General features: G+C 42.0%; 1 protein-coding gene across 1 annotated transcript in view; it reads right to left on the bottom strand.

The window, feature by feature from the left end:
* DDX10 (DEAD-box helicase 10) overlaps window positions 1–23,165 on the bottom strand; it is a 301,809-nt gene that overhangs the window by 225,762 nt on the left and 52,882 nt on the right. Inside the window, exons 12-13 of the mRNA XM_089666084.1 lie at window positions 21,127–21,215; window positions 16,277–16,646 (exon numbers count right to left, since the gene is read on the bottom strand). Coding sequence (XP_089522210.1) covers window positions 16,277–16,646; window positions 21,127–21,215 — 459 coding nt within the window. The remainder of the gene's footprint in view (window positions 1–16,276; window positions 16,647–21,126; window positions 21,216–23,165) is intronic.

Raw genomic sequence — 23,165 nt, 5'->3', positions numbered from 1 at the left:
CATGCGTATATGATCTGTTAATTACACTATATATGCTCAAAATGTGTTAGGGTTCAAGCACCCTGGCTTACAAAAATGTCAGTGCTCTTGGCAGAAAAAAACAGGTACTACCGTATTTTCCGGCGTATAAGACGACCCCCTACTTTTCCTGCTAAAATGTAGTGTTTGGGCTATACTTGCCGTATAAGACTACCCCTCTTCCAATGCACACCAGTGGGAGGAATAGTGCCCCAACATTGGTGTCAGTGGGAGGAATAATGTCCCATCATTGGTGTCAGTGGGGGGTGGAATAGTGCCCCATCATTGGTGTCAGGGGGGGGGGGGGGGGAATAGTGCCCCATCGTTGGTGTCAGTGGGGGAGAGGAATAGTGCCCCATCACTGGTGTCAGTGGGAGGAAAAATGCCCCATCATTAGTATCAGTGACACCAATGATGGGGCACTATTCCTCCCACTGACACCAATTACACTTGCTGACCTGTTCTAGTATGGTGCTGCTGCAGCCAGCATATGTGGTTGCAGCAGCACCTCTACACTGCACACTTACTGGCCGCTCCTTCACTCAATTTTCGCAGGGCCGCTCGGCTCCGCCTCCTCGCCGGTGATTGGCCGCCTGTGTTCCTTTCCTGAGCTACAGTTCTGGCGGCCAATCACCGGTGAGGAGGCGGAGCCGAGCAGCTGCGCTAACATCCAGTGGCCGAACTGAAGGAGCAGCCGCGCTTCCTGGACCGGATCGTCGTGGGACCGGATCCAGGTAAGAAACAGCAGCCCCTGCCCACCCCTGTACTTAGTATCCCTTCCGTTGGAAAGGGGGGGGGGGCGGTGGCGGCACCGCGCCGGCCCCCTAAAAAGTGTCAGTTTGCCGTATACCAGCGTATAAGACGACCCCCGACTTTTGAGAGGATTTTCAAGGGGTAAAAAGTCGTCTTATACGCCGGAAAATACGGTACTTTTGAGAGTTTCTTGTACTAGCGTTTTTTTTCTGCCAGAAAAAAAGCTCTCAAAAATGCAAAACAGAAGGGTTCTTTTTCTGCCTCTAAATAACCAAATGTCCATGGACATATAAGATAACATTTGCTTCTACAAGCAGACCGCTAAACTCCTCTAGGAGCATCATTTTTCAAGCCAGTCTGCATGGACCCTTAATGGGAGGACTAATTTTGTGGGGTGTTTTTTATTTTAGGTCTTTAGAGCACTGTACCTTTTTGTTTTCACTTTATTCTTTTAATGATAGCTGCATTTAGAAAGATTGATGATAGAAGACTCTGTAAACAAAAGAATAGGAGAAGATGGCAGAGGTGGTGATTGAGTGACAGGAAGTGTTAATCTCTTGTGGCTGAAAGAGGGCACCCTAGGAAGGAAGCCTATAATGTGCAAGTATGCTGCACAAGCATGTGGCACAATTTTGTTTAATACATTTTTATACCAAACACTCCACAAAGAGGAGTCACAGAGGTCACAGGTTAATGCCATACACCAAAGTCAGGATCGAGTGATCAATGAGTTCTTCTAACTTGTACAATCAACATACCGACAAAGGGTGGCTATCCCATGGGTATCTGCCTGACCATATATGCAGATTTGTCAGTTATCTTTTTCAACATGGTCATCATTCAACCCAAAGAAAATACATTTTTGTTGAGATGGAGTCCATAATTCTTATTGATTTTCATTGAAACAACTGGATAAAACTGCTTCAATTTATTTCAAGGTGCAATCATTGATCCTAGGTACTATATCAAGCTTGTACAAGTCTGATCAAAATCTAAACATTCTTTACAGGTTGAGCAATTTCCTTTTTGCCACTCTGTGTCTGTATACATACAGAAAAATATTTATCACGCTAATCGGCAACCAACACACATCTATTGCAAATTTGGCTGTCTCTCATTTAGCAATATATACACTCACTGGCCACTTTTTTAGGTGCACCTTGCTAGTATCAGGTTGGACCCCCTTTTGCCTTAAGAACTGCCCTAATTCTTTGTGACATAGATTCAACAAACTGTTGGAAACATTTCTCAGAGATTTTGGTCCATATTGACATGATAGCATCACGCAGTTGCTGCAGATTTGCCGGCTGCACATCCATGATGAGAATCTCCTGTTCCACCACATTACAAAGGTGCTCTATTGGATTGAGATTTGGCGACAACGAAGGCCATTGGAGTACAGTGAACTCATTGTCATGTTCAAGAAAACAGTTTGGGATAATCTGAGCTTTGTGACATGGTATACTATCCTGCTGGAAGTAGTCATCAGCAGATGGGTACACTGTAGTCATAAAGGGATGGACATGGTCAGCAACAATACTCAGGGAGGCAGAGGCATTTAAACTATGCTCAATTGGTACTAAGGGACCCAAAGTGTGTCAAGAAAATATCCCCCACACCATTACACCACCACCAGCAGCCTGAACTGTTGATACAAAGCTAATGGACATTACTCTGTCCTCCTACTCCTTGACCTCTCCGCGGCCTTCGACACAATCGACCACCCTCTCCTCCTTACTAAACTGCACTCCCTTGGCATCAAGGATGGTGCTCTCTCCTGGTTCTCCTCCTACCTATCCCAACGCTCCTTCAGCGTCACCTATAACACTGCCACCTCCTCCTCTCTGTCGGAGTCCCCCAAGGCTCTGTCCTTGGACCCCTCCTCTTCCCCATCTACACCTCCTCCCTTGGCAAACTAATACACTCCCACGGCTTCAATTACCACCTCTATGCCGACGACACACAAATTTACCTCTCCACCCCCCACCTCACCCCCTCACTCTCCGCCCGCATCGCCCACCTCATGAACGACAGACTGGATGTCGCTCCATTTCCTCAAATTAAACCTGTCCACAACCGAGCTCCTGGTCTTCCCCCCAGCCCGCGCCCCCCCCCTATCCTTTCAATCACTACTAACAACGCCACCATCACTCCCACCCCACATGCCAAAGTCCTGGGTGTCACCCTGGACTCAAACCTTTCCTTCCAACCTCATGTCCAATTACTATCAAGATCATGCAGGCTTCACCTCCGCAACATCTCCAAGATACGCACATTCCTCACCCCAGACACTACTAAAAAACTCGTTCACTCCCTCATCATCTCACGCCTGGACTACTGCAACTCCCTTCTCACTGGCCTACCCAAACAAAAGCTATCCCCACTCCAGTCGATCCTGAACTCAGAGGCGAGACTCATCCACCTCACCAACCGCTCCACATCCACCACCCCCCTCTGCCAATCCCTTCACTGGCTCCCGATTGCCCAGCGCATCAAATTCAAACTGCTAACTCTGATCTACAAAGCTATTCACAATGCCGCCCCAAACTACCTAACTGACCTGATACCCAAATACCACCCTACCCGTGCCCTTCACTCCTCACAGGACCTCCTACTCTCTAGCTCCCTGGTCTCCTCCTCCCATGCCCGATTGCAGGACTTCTCCCATCCTCTGGAACTCCCTACTCCAATCCATCAGACTGTCACCTACCCTCCTCACCTTCATGCGCACCCTGAAAACCCACCTCTTCAGGGAAGCCTACCCCACCCTCACCTAACAACTGACCTCCTCCACTCCTCCCACCACTCCATCCCCTACAGCCATTTCCTCCTGTACCACTTTCCCCTCCCTCCTAGATTGTAAGCTCGAAAGAGCAGGGCCCTTGAACACCTCGTGTATTGTATTGTTACTGTCTTGTCTCATGTTCTGTCCCCCTTGCTATTGTGCAGCGCTGAGCAAACCCTTTGGCGCTATATAAATACTGTATAATAATAATAATACAAGGCAGGATGGATCCATGCTTTCATGTTGTTTACGCCAAATTCTGACCTTATCTGTCGCAGCTAAAATCAAGACTCATCAGACCAAGCAATGTTTTTCCAATCTTCAATGGTCCAGTTTTGGTGAGCCTTTGTGAATTGTAGCCTCCGTTTCCGGTTCTTAGCTAACAGGAGTGGCACCTTGTGTGGTCTTCTGCTGCTATAGCCCATTTGCTACAAGGTTCGACATGTTGTGCATTCAGAGATGGTATTCTGCATACTTTGGTTGTAACTAGTGGTGCACTGAAATTTCGGTGGCCGAAACCACCTGTAACTGTACCCAGCCACACCTGAGCGCCTTGTTGCTTGAAGTACATGAGTTTCTTTGGGGCAGACTTACAAATTTTTTCAGGCCCTATAAACTTTATGGAAGTGCCTGAAAACTTGTGCAACACACTTTTTTTGCATGATTCCTTACCTCTCCTTCTAAGTAATTGTGCACTGGCTAAAACAAAGATGCTCAAGCTTGAAAACACCCCGCTCAAAAAAAAACAAAAAAAAAAAACACGTGTACTGACATATAGAGAACACTCTCCAAAAAGCTGAAGCACAAGTTTAGGCCTAGTCTTAGAACAGCAGAAGGAGGAATTTATAAATCAAGTTGCAAACTTAGGGCTCTTTCTCGTGGGTTTTCCAAACAGGTCTGTGTGTCAATTTTTCTGGCAGACCTAACTGGAAGCTCCATGCAGGCTCTATGGGTAGGCTGATGTAAACAGACATCTGCCTGTTTACATCCACCTACTTCTGAGTGCAACCAATTCCTTTTCTGTTTTTTTGGAACTTAACACATTGCATCGGAGGTAGCCTCATTTAAATGGACAAGTCCCTTTAAATTTGGCCACCAGCATAACTATCATGGATCTCCTCATGTCTGTGCAAATACTGACACAACAAACTGACATCCGTCATGTTCAGTTTAAATTCAGCGGGAGATCTGTCTATGGATCTCCTGCTTAACAGGACGGAGTGGCTCTGTGTGAAAGAACCCTTAAAATAAATCTTACCTCTGTTTAGCATTGCCTTGCTGTGGGAAGAGATTGGGAAATGTCCTCTACATAGTTTGAGCTGGTAGTAGGATTTCTCAATAGAGATTACTGCTATGGGTGATCATGGGATCCTTCTTCATCAATGAAATATCTATCCTTATATGGATATTATAATAGCAACTCATCATAACTGAATCCTGTACAGCGTGAAAATCCCAACAGATCAGCAGTTTTTGAAATACTCAGACCAGCCCGTCTGGCACAAACAACCATGACACAAAGTCCCCATTACCAAAATTATGAGGATACAACTCCAAAATATTGAGTATAGGCATAACCACTGTTCATGCGTCAACATGCAAAGCCATTTTAGACAACTGTGCTCCCGATCCCCATAAAACAGTTACTACTCCCTATTGTAAAAATTGCTTCTTATTAAAGACTCCAAAGCTTGTCATACAATAAACAATCTGATTGTACAATCTTCTGTAGATTTACCAAAACTCTGTATTAGGAGAACAAACCAAAAGCACCGTGTAAACTGTTGGTGTCATATAAATTCCCTGTAGTGATAAAATAACCTAAACAAACAATTTAATTTGTATCAAATAAGGCAGGCCTTTCTTTGTACTACATAAAGTAGATGATCGTAGATCTAAAGGAGATTGTACAATCAGAATTCTACAGTGCATAGTTAGCCTGACAGTTCCCTGTTACCAAACTGTTATAAACAGTTACATTTCCCTGATATAACACTTTACCACATTATTATAAACAGTTCCCACTCTGTACTATAAATGCTTACGTTTCCTATAATAAAAAGTTACAGCTCCCTGTTATGAACAGCTACTGCTCTAAACTATGAACTCTTCCAGCTGCTGGTGTATACAGTGCTGACAGGGAAAAATGTCCAAACATTTTTGCGTCCATAGAATTTTTAAAATCAAATGTAATAAACTTCGGGAAATCTAGTCCTAACATGAGAAGAATGCTTTCCCTAGGCTGTAAGAACCTTGCAAGCTACAGACCGCTCCAGAGATGACCTTCATTCTACCCTGGTTAGGAGTGATGTTTTACTAAACATTGCATTCACACAAGTGTGCTGCAGAATATTACATTATTATGAGCTGCAATCTGGCTGCTATACCGTGTTAGAGCCCATTCACACCTATGCGTCTGCGATTCACCTGTGTTTTATTTGAAATTTCAGTTCATGTTGTACCGCAATTCCACACATTTGTTAAAGCTGATGTTTATATAGAGCATTCATCAGTAAGCTTGTTAGTGCTGGCAACACATCAAAACTCACAGATGTGTTTTCATTCATTACCATAGATTTCTATGAACCTCAAATATTTTCCAAATTGTGCTACACAACAGTGCAAATTTGTGAAAACCACTTTTTTATAACATTAAGACTATGTGCACACCTGTTTACAGGGGAAGAGTGTGGTGTCAGTGATAGTCTGACATGAGAGCTGAGCATCACTGGTTAGTTTGTTTCAGCCGCCAAAGAAACAGACTTCTATAGGAGACAAGGCGGCTGAAGAGGACCTAAAACATGGCACTTCCTAAATATACTTGCTAGTGGAGGAACCAATCATTTAAATATCATAAAAATGATTAAACATCAGTTAAATACTGGTCATCATTAGGTCCTCTACAAAACTGGTCGAAGTTTTACTGATGTTACAGACAAGATGGCAGTGAACAGTGGGGATGAACAGAAAAGTGGTACTGCTGGATTGACTTATCCAAAAGATATATTTAAAGTGCTGCACAAACTGTTAGCGCTATATAAATCCCGTATAATAATATAACTATATATTAAAACCACTTACAAACCTTTGATGGCAACAGGCCATGCACCAAAATCTTTCTTCTGTAACAACATTCTACATGGGCACCAAAACTGGTTAAAGTGCATGTTTATGCCTATCAACAAGGATGGTAGAAGTTGGCGAGTGATCAGTGATCCCAACCAACCACTTCATGCAAGTGTTCAGCCAAGCTTGGATGGGACATGTCAAGATGTTGTTCAATCTGCATAATTAAAAGACACGTGTACGGGATCAGGTATACGAAACATAGACATTAAGACCAAAGGTCAACACATGTAGTGGTATGCTGGTTTCTTTTGCATGATGGTGGGTCAGGCTCCAAGCTGTAGAAGGACACTCTTTGTAAATGTATGCCGTCTACAAATATTTCAAATAAATTGCACTCAGGGACACAGTCCAATTCTCTAATATATAGACATCTAGTCTCTAACTTGTTTTAGAGAGGTCTCTACCACATTTAAATACTGTTCTCTGGGCTCATTGGATTTAAGGAGACAATGCATATTGTTTCTCTTTGATTTTTTTACATTGTTTTGTTAATTTAATTTTTTCTGATTTTTGTTTTTATATTTTGGTCTATGTTCTTCAGACATCTTTGTAAATTTAAATGTAAAAACTTTCAATAAAGAACATCTGATAGGGGGGAAAAATGACCAATCTAACCAGATCCAGCAAGTGTTCTCTTACATCCGCATTCACCTTTGGTGCTGCCAATATGAGGGAGATATGGTTTGTCCTGGACCTTCTAGAGCCCCCAGAACATCCCCTTTAACCTCCTTGGCGGTATTCCCGAGTGTAGCTCGGGGTAACATTTCAGTACCAAAAGCGGTAACCCCGAGCTACACTCGGGCTTACCCTGCGGCACTGCTCCGGCATGTTGTCTTCACTTACCTTACCCTGCGCTCCCACGATGTGTCCCCTGCAGCGTCCCCGGCCATCTCCTCCGGCCGATGCCGGCATCCGGCTTCTGTGTCCTGTCCCTGTGACGTCGGGACGTACGGGCGCCGCCGGCGGCGGGAAATTTAAAAATTTTAAAAAATGTCATTTTTTTTTTTTTACATTTTTCATAGTAAAACATTGCTGTTTCAACCAATTTCACATACATTTTGTCCCTAGTGCTTTGTCCTGTGCCCTGCCTGCATTTTGTCTGTTCTTTCTGCCTGGAAACTGAGAAATGTCCATGGCGTCCAAAAAGTGTCCCTTTAGGTCAAAAGCGGTGTAGATCAGCTAGAGAACAGCGATAGTAAATTAGAACCACTTGCAGAATTGAGTGATAATGATTCGTGGGGGAAATTCGTCATCAGACACTGAAAACGATTTTGCAACTTTGCTCAGAGATGTGTGAACTTGGCGCTATATTTCACATTTCAGTGTTTTTGGTTTGATTATATTATTGAATTAAATTTTTTATTATTTTTATATTATTTTTATGATTATTTATTAAATTATAATTTATGATTTTGTGTTTCAAATTTTATCATACCCGGGATGTTTACTAGACTCTTGTTCGGACAGATTTCAGTGAGTTTTTCCTAAAAATTACAGCCTACAATAAAAAAAATACATATTTCCATGCAAAAAAATGGTACCGCTTTCAGCACCAAAAATCTGAAATAATCATACCGCCAGGGAGGTTAAGGGACATTCTGCAGCAGAACTTATAATATACAAGCAGCACATCACCTTCCATAAAATAACAATTAAAAGATTTTAAACATCAAGTTCCACTTGACAGTGTTTGCCAAGGGCACTCTGTGAACACAAATTTCTTTGTGGGATTAGATGAAGGTACGTGACTTGATATTTATGCAAGTTTTGGTCTCCAGAAACAAAATGACCTTTTCCTCCACATTGCCAAGTCTGTTCCAGAACAAGCTCTGGCGGCATTTAGAGACAGTTATCATTTACTCAAGGTTTAATTCCACCTTCTGTGCAAAGAACTTTGTATGAGAACATTTCAAACCAAGCGATGATGATAAATTTCAACCTGAGGCAAGACACGGAGAGGTAAGATAGCTAACCTCCCATCAGCTGCTTCTATTTGACAGTCAAGTCAACTCTGCCAGACCACAATGCACTGCAGCCTCTGGGCTACTCAACGATTAACATCACATTTGATTCAAAAGAACAACTCAGAATAGGAACCTGAAGCAGCCAAAGATGATGTGCATTTTTTCCTATTATAAACATGCCCGCTAGTCAGGAACCTTTGTGTTTAGTATCATGATTATTAAAGCTGAAATCCTAGCACCATTACTTTAATTGGTGATATGTTAAAATCTATTTACCTCCACAGTATATGATAATTTTATGTGTTAGTACAGCCTGAACTGCACTTCTACCCTCTGACATCAGAGGTACGATTGACACTATGATTGGCAAACTTCTTACACTTTATATGGAGATACAGTAACAGTCCAATAAACAGGATGATCCTGTCTTACCTGTCCATGCACTGGCCCCTACATGGGGTCAGGCTTCGCGCCCATCACATACCCCTGGAGGGGTCTTCAGGGCCAGTGTTCCATAGGGATGGACCATGGTACTGGCCCTGTAAAGCACCCTGCTGCCAACTGCAAACATTGCACCAAGTGCCATGGTGAGCACCCACACAGGATCAAGTGCATGAAGCAACAATAAAGGCCATCTCCACAGTTTGGGGTCCGGGTATAGCTTCCAAGGTTTTACAGAGGTTGCACTGATCCAGATGCACTGCTTCTATTGTGGTATTAGAAGACAGTGAAAAGTTGACTGAAGGGTTGATTGCATAACCCAAAGTAAAATATTAAACTAGCTAAGCTACGTGTGATTTCTCTGTAAGGTTGTAGAGGTCCATCACCTTAAGACACTAGCAACAAAACTCACAGTGTTGGGTAGGGTCATAGTGAAGTCCAGGGGACATATCCTCAAACGTTTTGCCAGTGTCCAATCATCTGAAGGTATGAGCCTATACTAAAGGGAATTAATCTGATAACTGTGTGACAGTACATGCACTGCGCTTCCAAACCTCTGACAACAGTGCTGAGGCTATAACTGTCATGAGCCCTGATGTCATGTCTCCTCCCATGTATGCATTTTACCCATTCACGAAAGCAATGCCACAGCACCATCCAGAGCTGCTTTTGTGTATAAAAGCAAAGTGCACACAGGGACCAAAACACAACACCAGGACTGGTGTCAATTATGGATTTAGTGCTGGTGCTGGATAGCGGGAAGAAGTACAGTGCAAGTACAAAACTATCATCTTTTTTTCAATCTTGTCAGGAGAAAAAAAAAATTAACCTGTTACAGTAATTATATTCTAACATATTTACACAATAAAATAAAGGTGCCTGGAGTTTAGCTTTAAGCCCAAGGTAGGAGCCATTTCCATGTTCCTGAACTGGACCGTAACCAGCAGAACTGCAGTGTGCCAAAGAAAGATGGAGCTAAAAATTTACGTAGATCATGTGAAATTCATCATCGCCACAGGATACTCACCATAGCGCATGATCCTTTCTGTAAGAGGGCCAGATCTAAGGGCGCCTTTCTGATTTGAGAACCACAGAGGACAGAAATCGGTTTGGGATCAGTTATATGTAAAATACCACTGAAAAGACAGACCTCTGAATAGTAAAACTACATGACAGGTTGAAATCAGAGACCTATGGATTTGTGTGATTAGGCTGTTGTATATTTTGTTTGCATAGAAATATAATCCCACTGTTATCATGTGGATATCGGATTCTAATGCGCATGGGGTATGTTTGTTTTTGGGGTTTTTTTTATAGCTTTGCACATGCATATTGGATCTTTTATATAAAATATGTTTGATATAATGTATACTGAAAGTGTAGCAGTTGTATTATTAGTAGGATTTGGAAGAGTGAAAAATCAATGATTTATTTTGACGTCCATCATCCTTCCTTTAAAGTGAATAACCCTAACAATGAACATTTATTTTCTTTTGGTCCGTTAAATATACCATTGGAAATACTTTGTTATCTCTGTTTGAGAAGGGAAGAAAAATACCTGTTGATCCTGGCAGATATGCAGTACTGTAAGTTGGCCACTTTCGGTGTGTTTTCGGTTACCAATGTTGTCAGCTATTTTTGTAGACTAAAAAGCAACTCTCCCATGTCATGGAGATAAGGAGGGGGAGGTGCTCTGTAGTCCTTTCCTAAAGTGACAATGCTGCTTTCCATAGATACAGCACAGTAAGTGACCGATGTCACTAAACTATGAAAACTATGAAAATAGAAAACAACTGCTTCTACTTCTCTGGCTTGCAAGACTGGCTTAGCAGAGTAACAAACCCTTTCGCATTTAAAACCATTTCCAAAAAGGTCTTTGAGCTGTATATGCAGCTGCCTGCCTGTTCAGCTTTAAGAAAAAACATGAAGCCAAGTGATAATTATTGGCATCTGGGTCTTCTCTATCAATATGACACCTTATAAATTAAAAATAAAAATGGATATAGAAAAAGGAGAAAAGGGACATTTGGCTCAGTGGAAAGCAGCATGAACCTGCCCGAGCTTTACAATGACATCTCGCTGATACTACGTGCCAAGCCATAACATTTCACCATGTAATAAAACACATTTACACTCTTGAAAGTAGTAAGAAATTCAGGCAAGAAAAGGATAACTTAAAGAGAAAAATCCAATTCTGTTGTACTTTGTATGCACAGTATAAAAACTTCTTAATAAAATAAGCCCAAGACATGAGATCAAAATGTTTCAAAATAAGAAAAAAAAAAAAAAAGTAGAAAAGGACCAAATACTAGAAAAATATTCTAATTTGACACTTAACGTGTATGTTAACAATAGATTCCTCTTATTGCTCCCTTACGGAGTACCACAAATTCAAAACGTTATTTAATCACTTTGAAAAACACCACCTTAACATTTCTGGCAGTGGCCATTGTAGCCTCCCTAGCGGTCTGATTATGTTCATATTTCTGTGCTCAAAGCGGTACATTTTTTTACATGGAAATATGTAGTTTTTTTTATTGTAGGCCTGTAATATTCAGGAATAACTCACTGAAATCTGTCCAAACAAGAGTCTAGTAAAGAGTATGTTAAAATTTGAAACACAAATTCATAAATTATAATTTAATAATCATAAAAAATAATAATTTAATAATAAATTTAATTCAATAATGTAATCAAACCAAAAACACTGAAATTTGAAATATACCGCAAAGTTTGCACATTACTGAGCAAAGTCGTAGAATCGTTTTCAGTGTCTGATGACGAATTTCCCCACAAATCATTATCACTCAATTCTGCAAGTGATTCTAATTTACCATCGCTGTTCTCTAGCTGGTCTAAAACCGATTTTGACCTAAAGGGACGCTTTTTGGACGCCATGGACATTTCTCAGTTTCCAGGCAGAAAGAACAGTAAAAATGCAGGCAGGGCACAGGACAGAGCACTAGGGACAAAATGTATGTGAAATGGTTTGATACAGTAATGTTTTACTATGTGATTTTAGTGTATTTAGTGAATGTCACTTTTTGACATTTTTAAATTTCCCGCCAGTTCCATCCCCGTACATCCTGACGTCACAGGGAACGGACCCCGGAAGACAGATGCCGGCATCAGCCGGAGGAGATGGCCGGGGACGCTGCAGGGGGGACATCGTGGGAGCGTAGGACAAGGTTTACCGCTTGTGGTGCTGAAACTTTACCCCAAGCTACACTCGGGAATACCTCCAGGGAGGAGGGGTTAAGTAAGAGCAGATGATTCATGTAGCATTTACTTCCTGGAGTCCACCCACCCTTAGCTTAGCCATGCAGACAGGAGGGTGTGATTAGTTGAAATAAAAATAAAACAAGTAAATATATTTTCCTATCTATGAATAAAGATACCTTGTGGTGCCACTCCAAGCTGAAAGTGGGAAAAAGGAGTCACCTTGCCGGCAGATGAAAGGAAGGAGTAGGTATCCAGAAGCGATTCCAGCATCAGCCGATTCAATGGGGAAATGGACGTCGCTCAACTGACGCCAGTAGTCAAAAGAATGGGATGGCCTCAGCCACTGCTCTAGCCACATCCTGACAGGTTTCAACCCACCCACTGGGCGGGGCAAAACATCAGTGGGTGTGGCTGGAGCGGCGACTGAGGCCATACCATACATCTGACTCCTGGCGTTGATTGAGCGGCATACTTTTTTTTATGTGTTTAATAATTCTAGCAGCATAAATATTTAAGATAGGCAATGTAGACAGAGAGTGAAGTTATGATTTAAATACACCATTAAAAGCATTTTATTAGATCTGTTCAACAGGTGCAAAAATATATAGCCGTTTATCCGGATACAGAAATCTTGTGAGCTGAAATCTTCCTGAGCTATCTGCCTCTGGACTGTCATAAGTTAGCACTGTACCCTGCTTCCTGCCATTACTTGGTCCAAACACAGACGTATACAGTCCTAATGCACTAATTGTACACCAGAAATGGGTCTCCCAACATCAAAACAATACAAACTAATAAATCCACCAAGGAGTGGCTCAGAAAGAAAGATTTTATAGCCCAAAGGCCTGATTTAAATCCCATTGAAATTGGCAGCACATGCAAGGAAACCCAAAAAACAGATTGCAAGGAAACTAAAGTAATTTTAGCATGGGCAACTGGTCAAAAATTGATGCCAGAGACTGGTAGGCAGGTACTCAAAATGACTACAAGAAGTCATTTCTACTAAAAGGGGGCAACAGTTACTCTTTCCCACAGTACCCCATGATAGATAGATAGATAGATAGATAGATAGATAGATAGATAGATACATTTATTTTTTTTTTTACTGATTGAAGAGGCACATTTTTGTGCTTTTATTTAGGTAGATCACATTTATCTGCAGACATTGTATGGGTAAAAAAAAAGCTGCCTGACTTCCAACAAATGTATTGAAAAAGGCAACAATTTCCTCTGTGTACTTTTACACAACTGTATGTTCCACCATGTATATTGCTAGTGCTTCTAGGTAGTGAAGAGGTCACACTAGTGGACCTCCTCCCAGTATATAGTGCTTGGGCCTGAGAAGCCAATCTCCAGGCCTGAAAAACAATCACCTGAGGAAGAAGTCATCCCTTTGTAAGCTCCAACGGAGAGGAAGCACAGAGTGACAGGGTTTAATTGGCAAAGTACCTTTAAAGTCTAGAGTTGACTGTAAGTCAACCTTTATTTATCTATTTCCTTTTTGTATTCTGGTTGAACTCATCGGACAGGTGTCTTTTTTAACCTAGCTAACAATGTAACTCCGAGTGCAAGAAGAACCACAGATGATTAGCACAGCATAACACAGGCAAATTTATCAGAGACCTGACAATGAAAACAGAAGGCATTCTTTCATTCAGTGCCTCCCAGAGAATGGAGATACTTTGTAAGGCTCAACAGCAATATGTTCTCTGAATGTAATTAATTAATGTGCTCCATGCTTAAATTCTAAAAATCAGACCATCCTCATTACCAAGACAACTTTTCTTAAGCAAAGCCAGGACTCAGATGTGGAGATCAAACAAAATATTTGCAGCTGGAGCAATGGCTGTATCTACGCACATACAGTATATTTCAGCTCTCACTAAAACCTAACAAAAGGATATAAATGTAATCTTTTTTTTTTTTTTTTTTTTTTTTAGGGAACAGAATTACAGCAGAACATAAAGAAAACTCTATACATGCTGTTCAGAATTAGTGTAGTTTAGTATTATGGCTGGGAGCTGAAATCACGTTTTCTTTTTATTAAATTTGTCATCCCCTGTGTCCTTCTAAAATGCAGTAAATCATTCTAGTGAGCAAGAGCCCTAAAGCAGTGTCCTATGAATTTAGCACTTTTGGCTGTACTTCTCCTGTGGATCACAGGAGTATAGTTCGTTCTGCACTCCTGTAGCTAAAGCCCACTGTCAGCAGGCTGGGGAAAGATCGCGACCATGTGCCCACAACAGACAGCGGTGAATGACTGTCACGGCTCTTTGCTCAGAGCGGCAGGAAGAACTGAGCGATCAGCAGTGTCTGATCGCTCAGTTCTTAGCCATAGAGCTGGCAGAAGACAGATGCAGCATCGGTTAGGTGCAGCATCCACCTAGGTAAACAAGTTTTTTAAAAGAAGTCCCATATTTCTCTTTTAACTGGCAAATTAAAAAAAAAAAAAAAAAATAGAAGGAAAGCTGGATTTTATTCAAATGCAATATTTTACACAGTGCAATCATAATGCATTATAAAGTGAAGCTTGTTTTGTTTTTCTCCTTAATTTTATTAAAATTGACCTATAAAACTAATTTTAAAATAAAAAAAAAATTTTCTTCATATTTTTTTGTATTTCTCAGCATATAATAAAAAAACAGAGCAGTGTATTCAATAAATTAGTGTACCAAATGACTGCATTAAAGCGGAGCTCCACCCAAAAAGGGAAGTTCCACTTTAAGGACTGCTCCCCCTCTCCGCATTAAGGATTGGCACCATTGGGGGGTGGGGGGGAGCGGGTACCCAAATTTGACAGGTACGGGCGATCGGAAGCGGAAAGTGTCCTCCCTCCCTTTAGCTTTTTGGGACACGTGACAGGTCCCAGAAGACTACACGACCATTCATAAAGTGCATCACTACTCGCACATGCGCAGTGGGTACCCATCTGTGAAGCTGCAAGCTATCAAAGCCGGGTGCCCACACTGAAAACGCTGGCCTCCTGGAATACAGGACAGCCGGTGAAACGGGCTGCGGGGGCAACACCGCGGGACCGAGGGACAGGTAAGTGGCTGTTTTTTAAAAGTCAGCAGCTACAGTTTTTGTAGCTGCTGACTTTTATTTTTTAACAGGGTGGATTGAACTCTGCTTTAAGTGTCCTTACAAAAAAATAAAAATTATTTAGGTAGGCAAATTATATGGACGCTGCTGAACTTAGTCTGGGCATTAAACAGCAAACTTTTAAATCTGGCTGGAGTCCAGCTAGAATATTCTTAAAGGAGCTACAAGATAGCATACCTCAGAAAAAAAAAACTCTGGGGAAAAATACATATTGTTTAAATACAAGAGGGATGTGTATTGTTTGTTGAATCATGATGTGCTTTGTATATTTCTTCCACACATATACAATGATCCATCACGAAAACATTTTGCAGTAGTTTCCTGTAACGACCAGTCGCTGCCGTTCTCCTTCCCTGTGTAGCGAGACTGGTCTTGTATCCACCCCCCTTCCTCTAGTTTTCTATAGAAAGCCTGTAGTTGGTGAACCTGCTGGGCCCCTCCCACAGCTCTGCTCTCTGTACAGACTAGGTACAGCTCAATGATGATGTCACCACTACAGTTACAAGGTAATATTCAAGTTTGCAAAGGCATTTAGCACACAAATCAAATTTATATTATTTGTTGATATTGCTGTGGAAATATTGAAATGGAAAGTTTTATGCCTGGAATTCAGCTTGAATAACAACCAAACAATGTATATCAACAACTTTTTGTGTTTAGTAATATTCTGTGATGTGAGCTGAGACAACCTCTTATATCTCTCTCTGGATATGAATGAATAATAAATTGCAGTCACTTGGCAAATATATACATTTGAAAGAATTCAATAAAAGTGTTTCGGTAAACAAAAATCACAAAGGGAAACGGTATAATCTATCAAGCAGGAACACAATAAATTCAGGCATGAAATATTGGAACTTACTGTTGCTGCCTCGCCTTCATTCACCCCAAACACATCTCGCCTCTTCACTGTAAAAATTTCCACATCTCGGCCGTCATCATCTTCATCATCCTCCTCATTTGTAAATAGAAATGTGGACTGATCTTTGGCCTTTAGTCTCTCACGAGCCTCTTCATCCTCTGAACTGTCTTCTTCACTGGAGTGGACACTCCCCTCCTTATCCATTTCAACAGATGTCCTTCCGCCAAGCTGAGCCTTGAAGTTCTTGATTTCCTCATCACTGTCAGTATCTGGTTCTGCTGGCTTTTCACTTGGTCCTGACACTAAAGGCTGAGAACTCTGTGCTTTCTGGAGGAAACGGACCCTGGGGGCAACGGCAAGGCCCAATGACCTGGACAGTGACAAAATGTTCAATATAAGTATAAAACTATAGACAATCTACTTAATAAGGTCATATATCATAGCATTACAATGCCCTGTACTGAGGGAACATTAACCTACATTACACCCTACCCTCTGACAGGTCACTCCAAACACTTTCACGGTTCCTAGCTAACAGGCCAGGATGTCAGTGACAGCTCCTATCTCCATTAACAATCATGAGCCAGAGTGGTTCCTGATCATGTAATCAGGATTTCTGTCAGTACAGCAAGTCACGGAAAATCACTTCAATGGTGACAAAGGTTACATCTTCTTCAATGTTTTAATTGCTAGCTGTGCCTTCCAGTCTCGGTGACAACAGCTCCCAAACATCGCAGAGAAGTTAAGTGATAATCTCCTGGATGGGATTTATTTCTGTCTGTGACGCAAACAAGTTTTAATGCTCATCTACTAACCTGCCTGTTCATTAGATAACAAACCCAACAAAGAGAATATGCTTCTTCTTTCTTGTACTGTGAGCAGGAAGGGAGAATTTAAGATGAGAGGAAGCTGAAAAACTGAACGAAGACAAAGGGGTACCACATAACTTGCAAGAGTGGCTGTATAGAATCACGATCCTTTAGCAGATAAAACATATATAAAATGTAAACATTATATATATTCAAATGTATTTCAATTGTGTATTTAGTGGTTTGCTTGCTCAGAGTTCCACTTTCAGGTTAAGTATACTTTTATTGCATTTCATACCCTCCTGTGAGAAATGCACCTATTACTTAGTTATCCTATACCATAGTTCCAAAGAGTCCTGCACCCCACAACCACCCTTCACAGTGCAGCCCAGTCTCTCCATCAGTGGAAGGCAGCTCTGCATTCCATGGATATGGCCATTAGATGTCAGTCAGTTCTATGTCACAGATCCTGAACATTTGTTTATTTTATTTATTACAGGTACTTATATAGCACCGTCAATTTACACAGCGCTTACACATATATATTGTACATTCACATCAGTCTCTACCTTTCAAGACGCTTACAATCTAAGGTCCCTAACTCACATTCATACATACCCATATTAGGGTCAATTTAGACCGGAACCAATTAACCTACCAGCAAGTGTTTGGAGTGTGGGAGGAAACCCATGCAGGCACAGGGAGACCATGCAAACTCCAGGCACGTAGTGTCATGGTTGGGATTCGAACCAATGACCCCAGTGCTGTTAGGCGGAAGTGTTACCCACATAGCAACTGTGCTGCCCTTAAGATACTCTCCTATTTACTCTGGTCTTTTCCATAGAAGAGGAAAGAAGCAACATGCCTTACATGCAAGTTCCAACTCCTTTCCTCCACAATTTCTTTGTAGGAAGAAAAAGCCACACTGCTAAGGCCCCTTACACACAGGCGGACTCCGCCAAGCGTATTTGCCTGCTCAGCTGGGGATTCTCTCCAGGGATGACAGGTCCATGTCCGCTCGGCTTCTGCGGAGACACAGACACAGTCCGCTGTTCTCTATGGGGCGGTCTAATGTAAACAGACCGCCTATCAGTTTAAATCTGACTGTCGTCCGATCTTATCACGGGATGGGAGACGGATCCCCCATCTGTCTTGGTTTTAGAGGATTGGATCAAGTGCAGACAGGTGTAAACAGAGACGTGTCCATTTACATCTGCCTCCCCATAGAGAACAATGGATCACCCGATCATGTCTGTCTGAAAAACGGACAAGTGGACTCGATCGGTCTGCCCTTATGAAAGGGCCCTATTTCATATACTGTTCCTACTGTCAGGAAGCAGAAGTAACAGCTATAAAATAAAGTTTAAACTCTGAACCAGCATCATTGGCATTATACTAACTCTTCTGCCACATACTTGCATTCTTTAGACCTTTATAAGAAACTATCCTGTCTATGTACTGCTTACAATTGTAATATTGTGAGACCTACAAAAGCACGTTTCTATAAACCTCAATTGCGCTGAACAGTTATTTGGAAAGAAACAGGGTGTATCTTTTGGTCTGTTCCCTACTGCAGTCATTATTACCACTTTGAAACAATCGATCAATATTAGGATAGATGTTGCCCATCTATAACATTTCCAAGACACAGCTTACACAAGTGCGATCAGAATACCCAACTGAGTTAGAACAGAAAATGTTAAAGAAAGGTAGGGAAAGGTGAAAACACAACAGGTCTAAGTTCTTTGGGCAGATATCCTTCACTTCCTGTCTACACACCAAGAGGAGGAAATCTCACAGAAGGTAAATTCTCAGACATTGCCATTTGAACAAGTGCCCCAATTAGATTTTACCTCTATTCCTGTTCTGGTGACAACTACAATTTTGGATGTGCCACCATTTTTAGTCTCAGTGATAACCAGCTTTTTAATTTTTACTAGTAATGGCAGCGATCAGCACCTTACAGTGGGACTGCGGTGGGCATGATGTGCACAGCCATGCAAAGCAGTGTGCATGAGCTGACAGGGAGAAGAACTGTTTTGTTTACCAACAGCTCTCACCCCTGTCGGAGATGCTTGGAATTCACCAGCTGGGAGCCGGCGAGTAATCACTGGCTTGGACCCGGTGATTGAAAGCCGTGGACACGAATGGCGGAACAGGTAGGGCGCGCGCACCCTCTACCCAGGACTGCAAAATCACGTATTTATACACATGATTTTGTGCACCCGTGCCATCCTGTAGCAGCGTATCTGCTATAGGGTGGATGGGAAGCGGTTAAAGAGGCAGCTTGTCTTCAAGCAACTCCCAGAGTGCAATATGGGGACAAGGGAGACACAAGGTGCCTGAGGTGCAGTGGCCGACATCCCCACTGGATGATCCACCTGCAAGTGAAAGAGGTGGAGCCACCTACAGTGTAATGGAAGGTACTTAAGCCGGCTAAGTTCATCAGGTTACTACAGCAGCAAAAGTAAGACGTGGAAACTAGTGGAGCTTTTAAGGAGGGGGGAGGTTGCATGCAGAGGTCATAGCTGCAGAGGGGTGGAAGTGAGATGTGGATGCAGAGGTAAGAAACTGGAAGAAGGCTGAACTCTGCACTCGATACGTAGCACACCCCTGCACTCTGTATGTAATGTGTTCTTCAGGTTACTACAGAAGCAAAAGTAAGACGTGGAAACTGGTGAAGCTTTTAAGGAGGGGGAGGTTGCATGCAGAGGTCATAGCTGAAGAGGAGTCAAAGTGAGATGTGGATGAGGGATGAGAAAGGTAAGAAGCTGGAAGAAGGCTGAATTCTGCACTCTGTGTAGTGCACCCCTGAACTCTGCACCTAGCACACCCCGCACTCTGTCTGTAATGTACTCTTGGTATTTACTGCCCCTTAAGACCCTCCCACAGTTAGTAAAATTCGACCCACTATATGATGCAGATTGGGGGGGGTGTGTGTGTGTGTGTTTGTGTGTGTGTGTGTGTGTGTTTGGTGGGGGGGAGACAAGAGGTTTGTGGGGTCATGGTTAAGTTCCTGCTACTATTTTTGGAGTAAAAAAAAACCCTTAAAACAAGTGACAAGTAGATGATGAAAAAAAAGGCAAAAAAGAGGGAGGTTTTGGACAACAAATTAAAGTAAAGCCACAAGGAGTCACTGACTGCTTCCCACTGGGGAGCCGAACACCGGCTAAAAACCAACCCAGGTGAGGACAGCACTGGACCCTTGGAAAGGTCACTTTTATCTCCTATTGTGAAGAACCGCTTTAATCTGCTTTTCTTTCCAGAAGGACAGACCATCTTTGCTCAGGTATCATCCAGGATCACAATCTACTTTCTGGATGGAAATGTTGGCTCAGTGAAAATACATTCATGCAATTCCTGGTGCCTGTGCAGTTCTGGTTGTGCTCACAATGTCAGACACAGCCCAGTGTGTCAGAATCCAATATTGTGAAATAGAACAAAGTTACAATGTTGCAGTCTGATCACTGGGGAAAGGAGATGGAGGAAATGTGTATGTGGCAGACTGATGACATCACCTCAGGATGACATCATCTCAGCCTAGGCAAAGTCTCTGACTTGAGCTCAAAGACTGTTTTTAATGGTAAAAGGATTTCTATTTATGTAATTATTTCTGTGCTGTACATTGTCGCCTATCATGAGTTTTTTTTTCATGCAGATTTGCAGAATAATTAAAGGGTGCAATTTATGACAGAAATATGAAAATTAATTTTACATTTTAGCAATATTGCCAACATTAATTGATTTAGTATATTTGATTATCGTTGCTAATCCTTTCAGAATTATTTTTTTTTTACATCCACCAAAGTTATTAGGTGGAAATATACACTGTTTAAAGCTAAATTCAAATGAAAGTATGAATAGAGATAAGGTTGAGGGCTGTAACGAAGGAGTAAAGGATCTGTATGTGGCTAAAAAATACCAGTTAGTTATCCTTGCATTAACACTTTAGCCTTACTTTCATATCATGGTTTTGAATAAGTAATTACAGCCACAAATGCACCAGGAATCAGCTATATTCTTCATAGTGGAAATACTTACCGAGAATACTCTGCAAGAGGCAGTTTGGAGACATCAAACACTTCCTTATTCTTCATAAGGTAAACAGAGCGCAGGTAAGATACGAAGCACTGTGTGTAAAAAATACTTGATTAATTGAGAAAAGTCTAACATATTCTTTAGCACATAACGATAGATACGTGTATACCAGTCCCTGTCCCTGAGGAGTATACTATTTAAATGCCAAGCCACATTCAAACAGGTGCATGAATGCATACACATGCATAAACATCGTCTTTGACACTCTAATGCTATGTTCACAGTGGCTTCAGTTTGTATACAGCAAGCTTTGGTAAAGCATTTGCAGAGCTTTCAGCTAGCTTCAAAACCGCATCATACACACTATGAGAATATCGGACGAATGATTGTTTGCATTTTTTTTCTTGCATGCTAGTCTCAAATCGAAAATTAAGAGCTTACTAAAGTTACAAAAATTTTTGTACGGCAGAATACAACTTTGTAAGTTATGTAATGTATTCTTTCATTTCGGAGTATGTGTGGTCTTGGTCTTCAGATTTTTTTTTTTCCCAGACGACTACTGTAGTCTTTAAATGAAAATTATTAGTTCTGGTATCATTTGAGAAAAATCCTCATATTTGTCCCTTTGGATATTGTTGCATGAACCGTCATGATTGGCTCTCGAAAGCTGTGTACTAACGATCAGATTATCGGACGATTACTTCTCGTATGAACATTTTCGGATGATTTTATTATCGTGTGTAAAGAGCTTTAAGGAAGGGGTCCTCAAACTTGTTAAACAGGGGTTCAGTTCACGGACCGTGTTGGGGGGCCAGACTATAGTGTGAAAAAAATATGAACAAATTCCTATGCACACCTTATTTGTAGTGGAAAAAAACAGGAAAAAAACAATGCAATATTTAAAGTGCACTGTATACTTTAACGCACTGGAAAACGCAATGCACTGGACACCACAATTCACTGTACACCAACGCACTTGGCACCACCATGCACTGTACACTAATGCACTGGACACCAAAATGCACTGTACTCTAACGCACTTGGCACCGTCATGCATTGTACACTGAAACGCACTGGACATCAAAATGCACTATACTCTAATGCATTTGACACCGCAATGCACTGTACACTGACACGTACTGGACACCGCAATGCACTGTACACTGTAATGCACTGGAAACCGCAATGCACTGGCCACCAATGCACTGGACACCGCAATGCACTGGACACCGCAATGCACTGGACACTGTAACGAACTGGACACCGCAATGCACTGTACACTGCAATGCACTGGACACCGCAACGAACTGGACACTGGACACCGCATTGCACCGGACATTGTAACGCACTTGACGCAGTCTATTTGCTGCACTTGGGCTGCCCAGCTGAAAGAAATACACTAGGCATTATGTTGGACAGGCTCAGCCAGCGCATGTGAAAGAGCCAATTAAAGCTCCATTCAACACCAGTTTAGGAGTGTTAAACACAGATCTTAACGGGGTGGGGGTGTTCCCACATTAAGAACAAGCTGCTAACAGACTTTGGTAGGCTTCAGCACTACTTGAAGCTTTCTGAAAGTCAGCTAGCTAATTTTATAAAATGACAGTCAGTACTAACATTAAAATAATATTAAACACTATTTTAAATCAAAATAAAAAATGAAGTTATACTTACCTGCTCTGTGCAATGGTATTGCACTGAACAGTCGTTTACCTCCTGGTGTCCCCACGCTGGTGCTCTCCATTCCTTCGGCTTCTGAGTGCCCACTCAGCAAGCCATGTGATGAGGGAGAACTTGTGCGAAAAAGCACTCGGTCTGGGCTGTGTGCTTCCATAGACACACACAGCAAGGCTCAGCTATGCCCATCCACTCCAGTCTCCCAGAATTTGACTGACAGCAACAGAAGGTTATCGTTCTTTTGAAACTTGTAAGAGGGAGCACCGGTGCTGCCAGTGGGACAATGCTGGATCGATGAGAGATGCCATTTAGGGGCAGGGGGGCTAGGACAGGTAGGGGGAAGTATTTACCTTAATGCAGGGAAT

This window comes from Staurois parvus, unplaced genomic scaffold (assembly GCF_062004578.1).
Source record: "Staurois parvus isolate SC_StPar_1 unplaced genomic scaffold, SC_StPar_1.0 ptg000050l, whole genome shotgun sequence".
Classification (NCBI taxonomy): domain Eukaryota; kingdom Metazoa; phylum Chordata; class Amphibia; order Anura; family Ranidae; genus Staurois; species Staurois parvus.
Note: the sequence above shows the minus strand (reverse complement) of the source record. Positions and strands in the feature narration are given on the sequence as shown.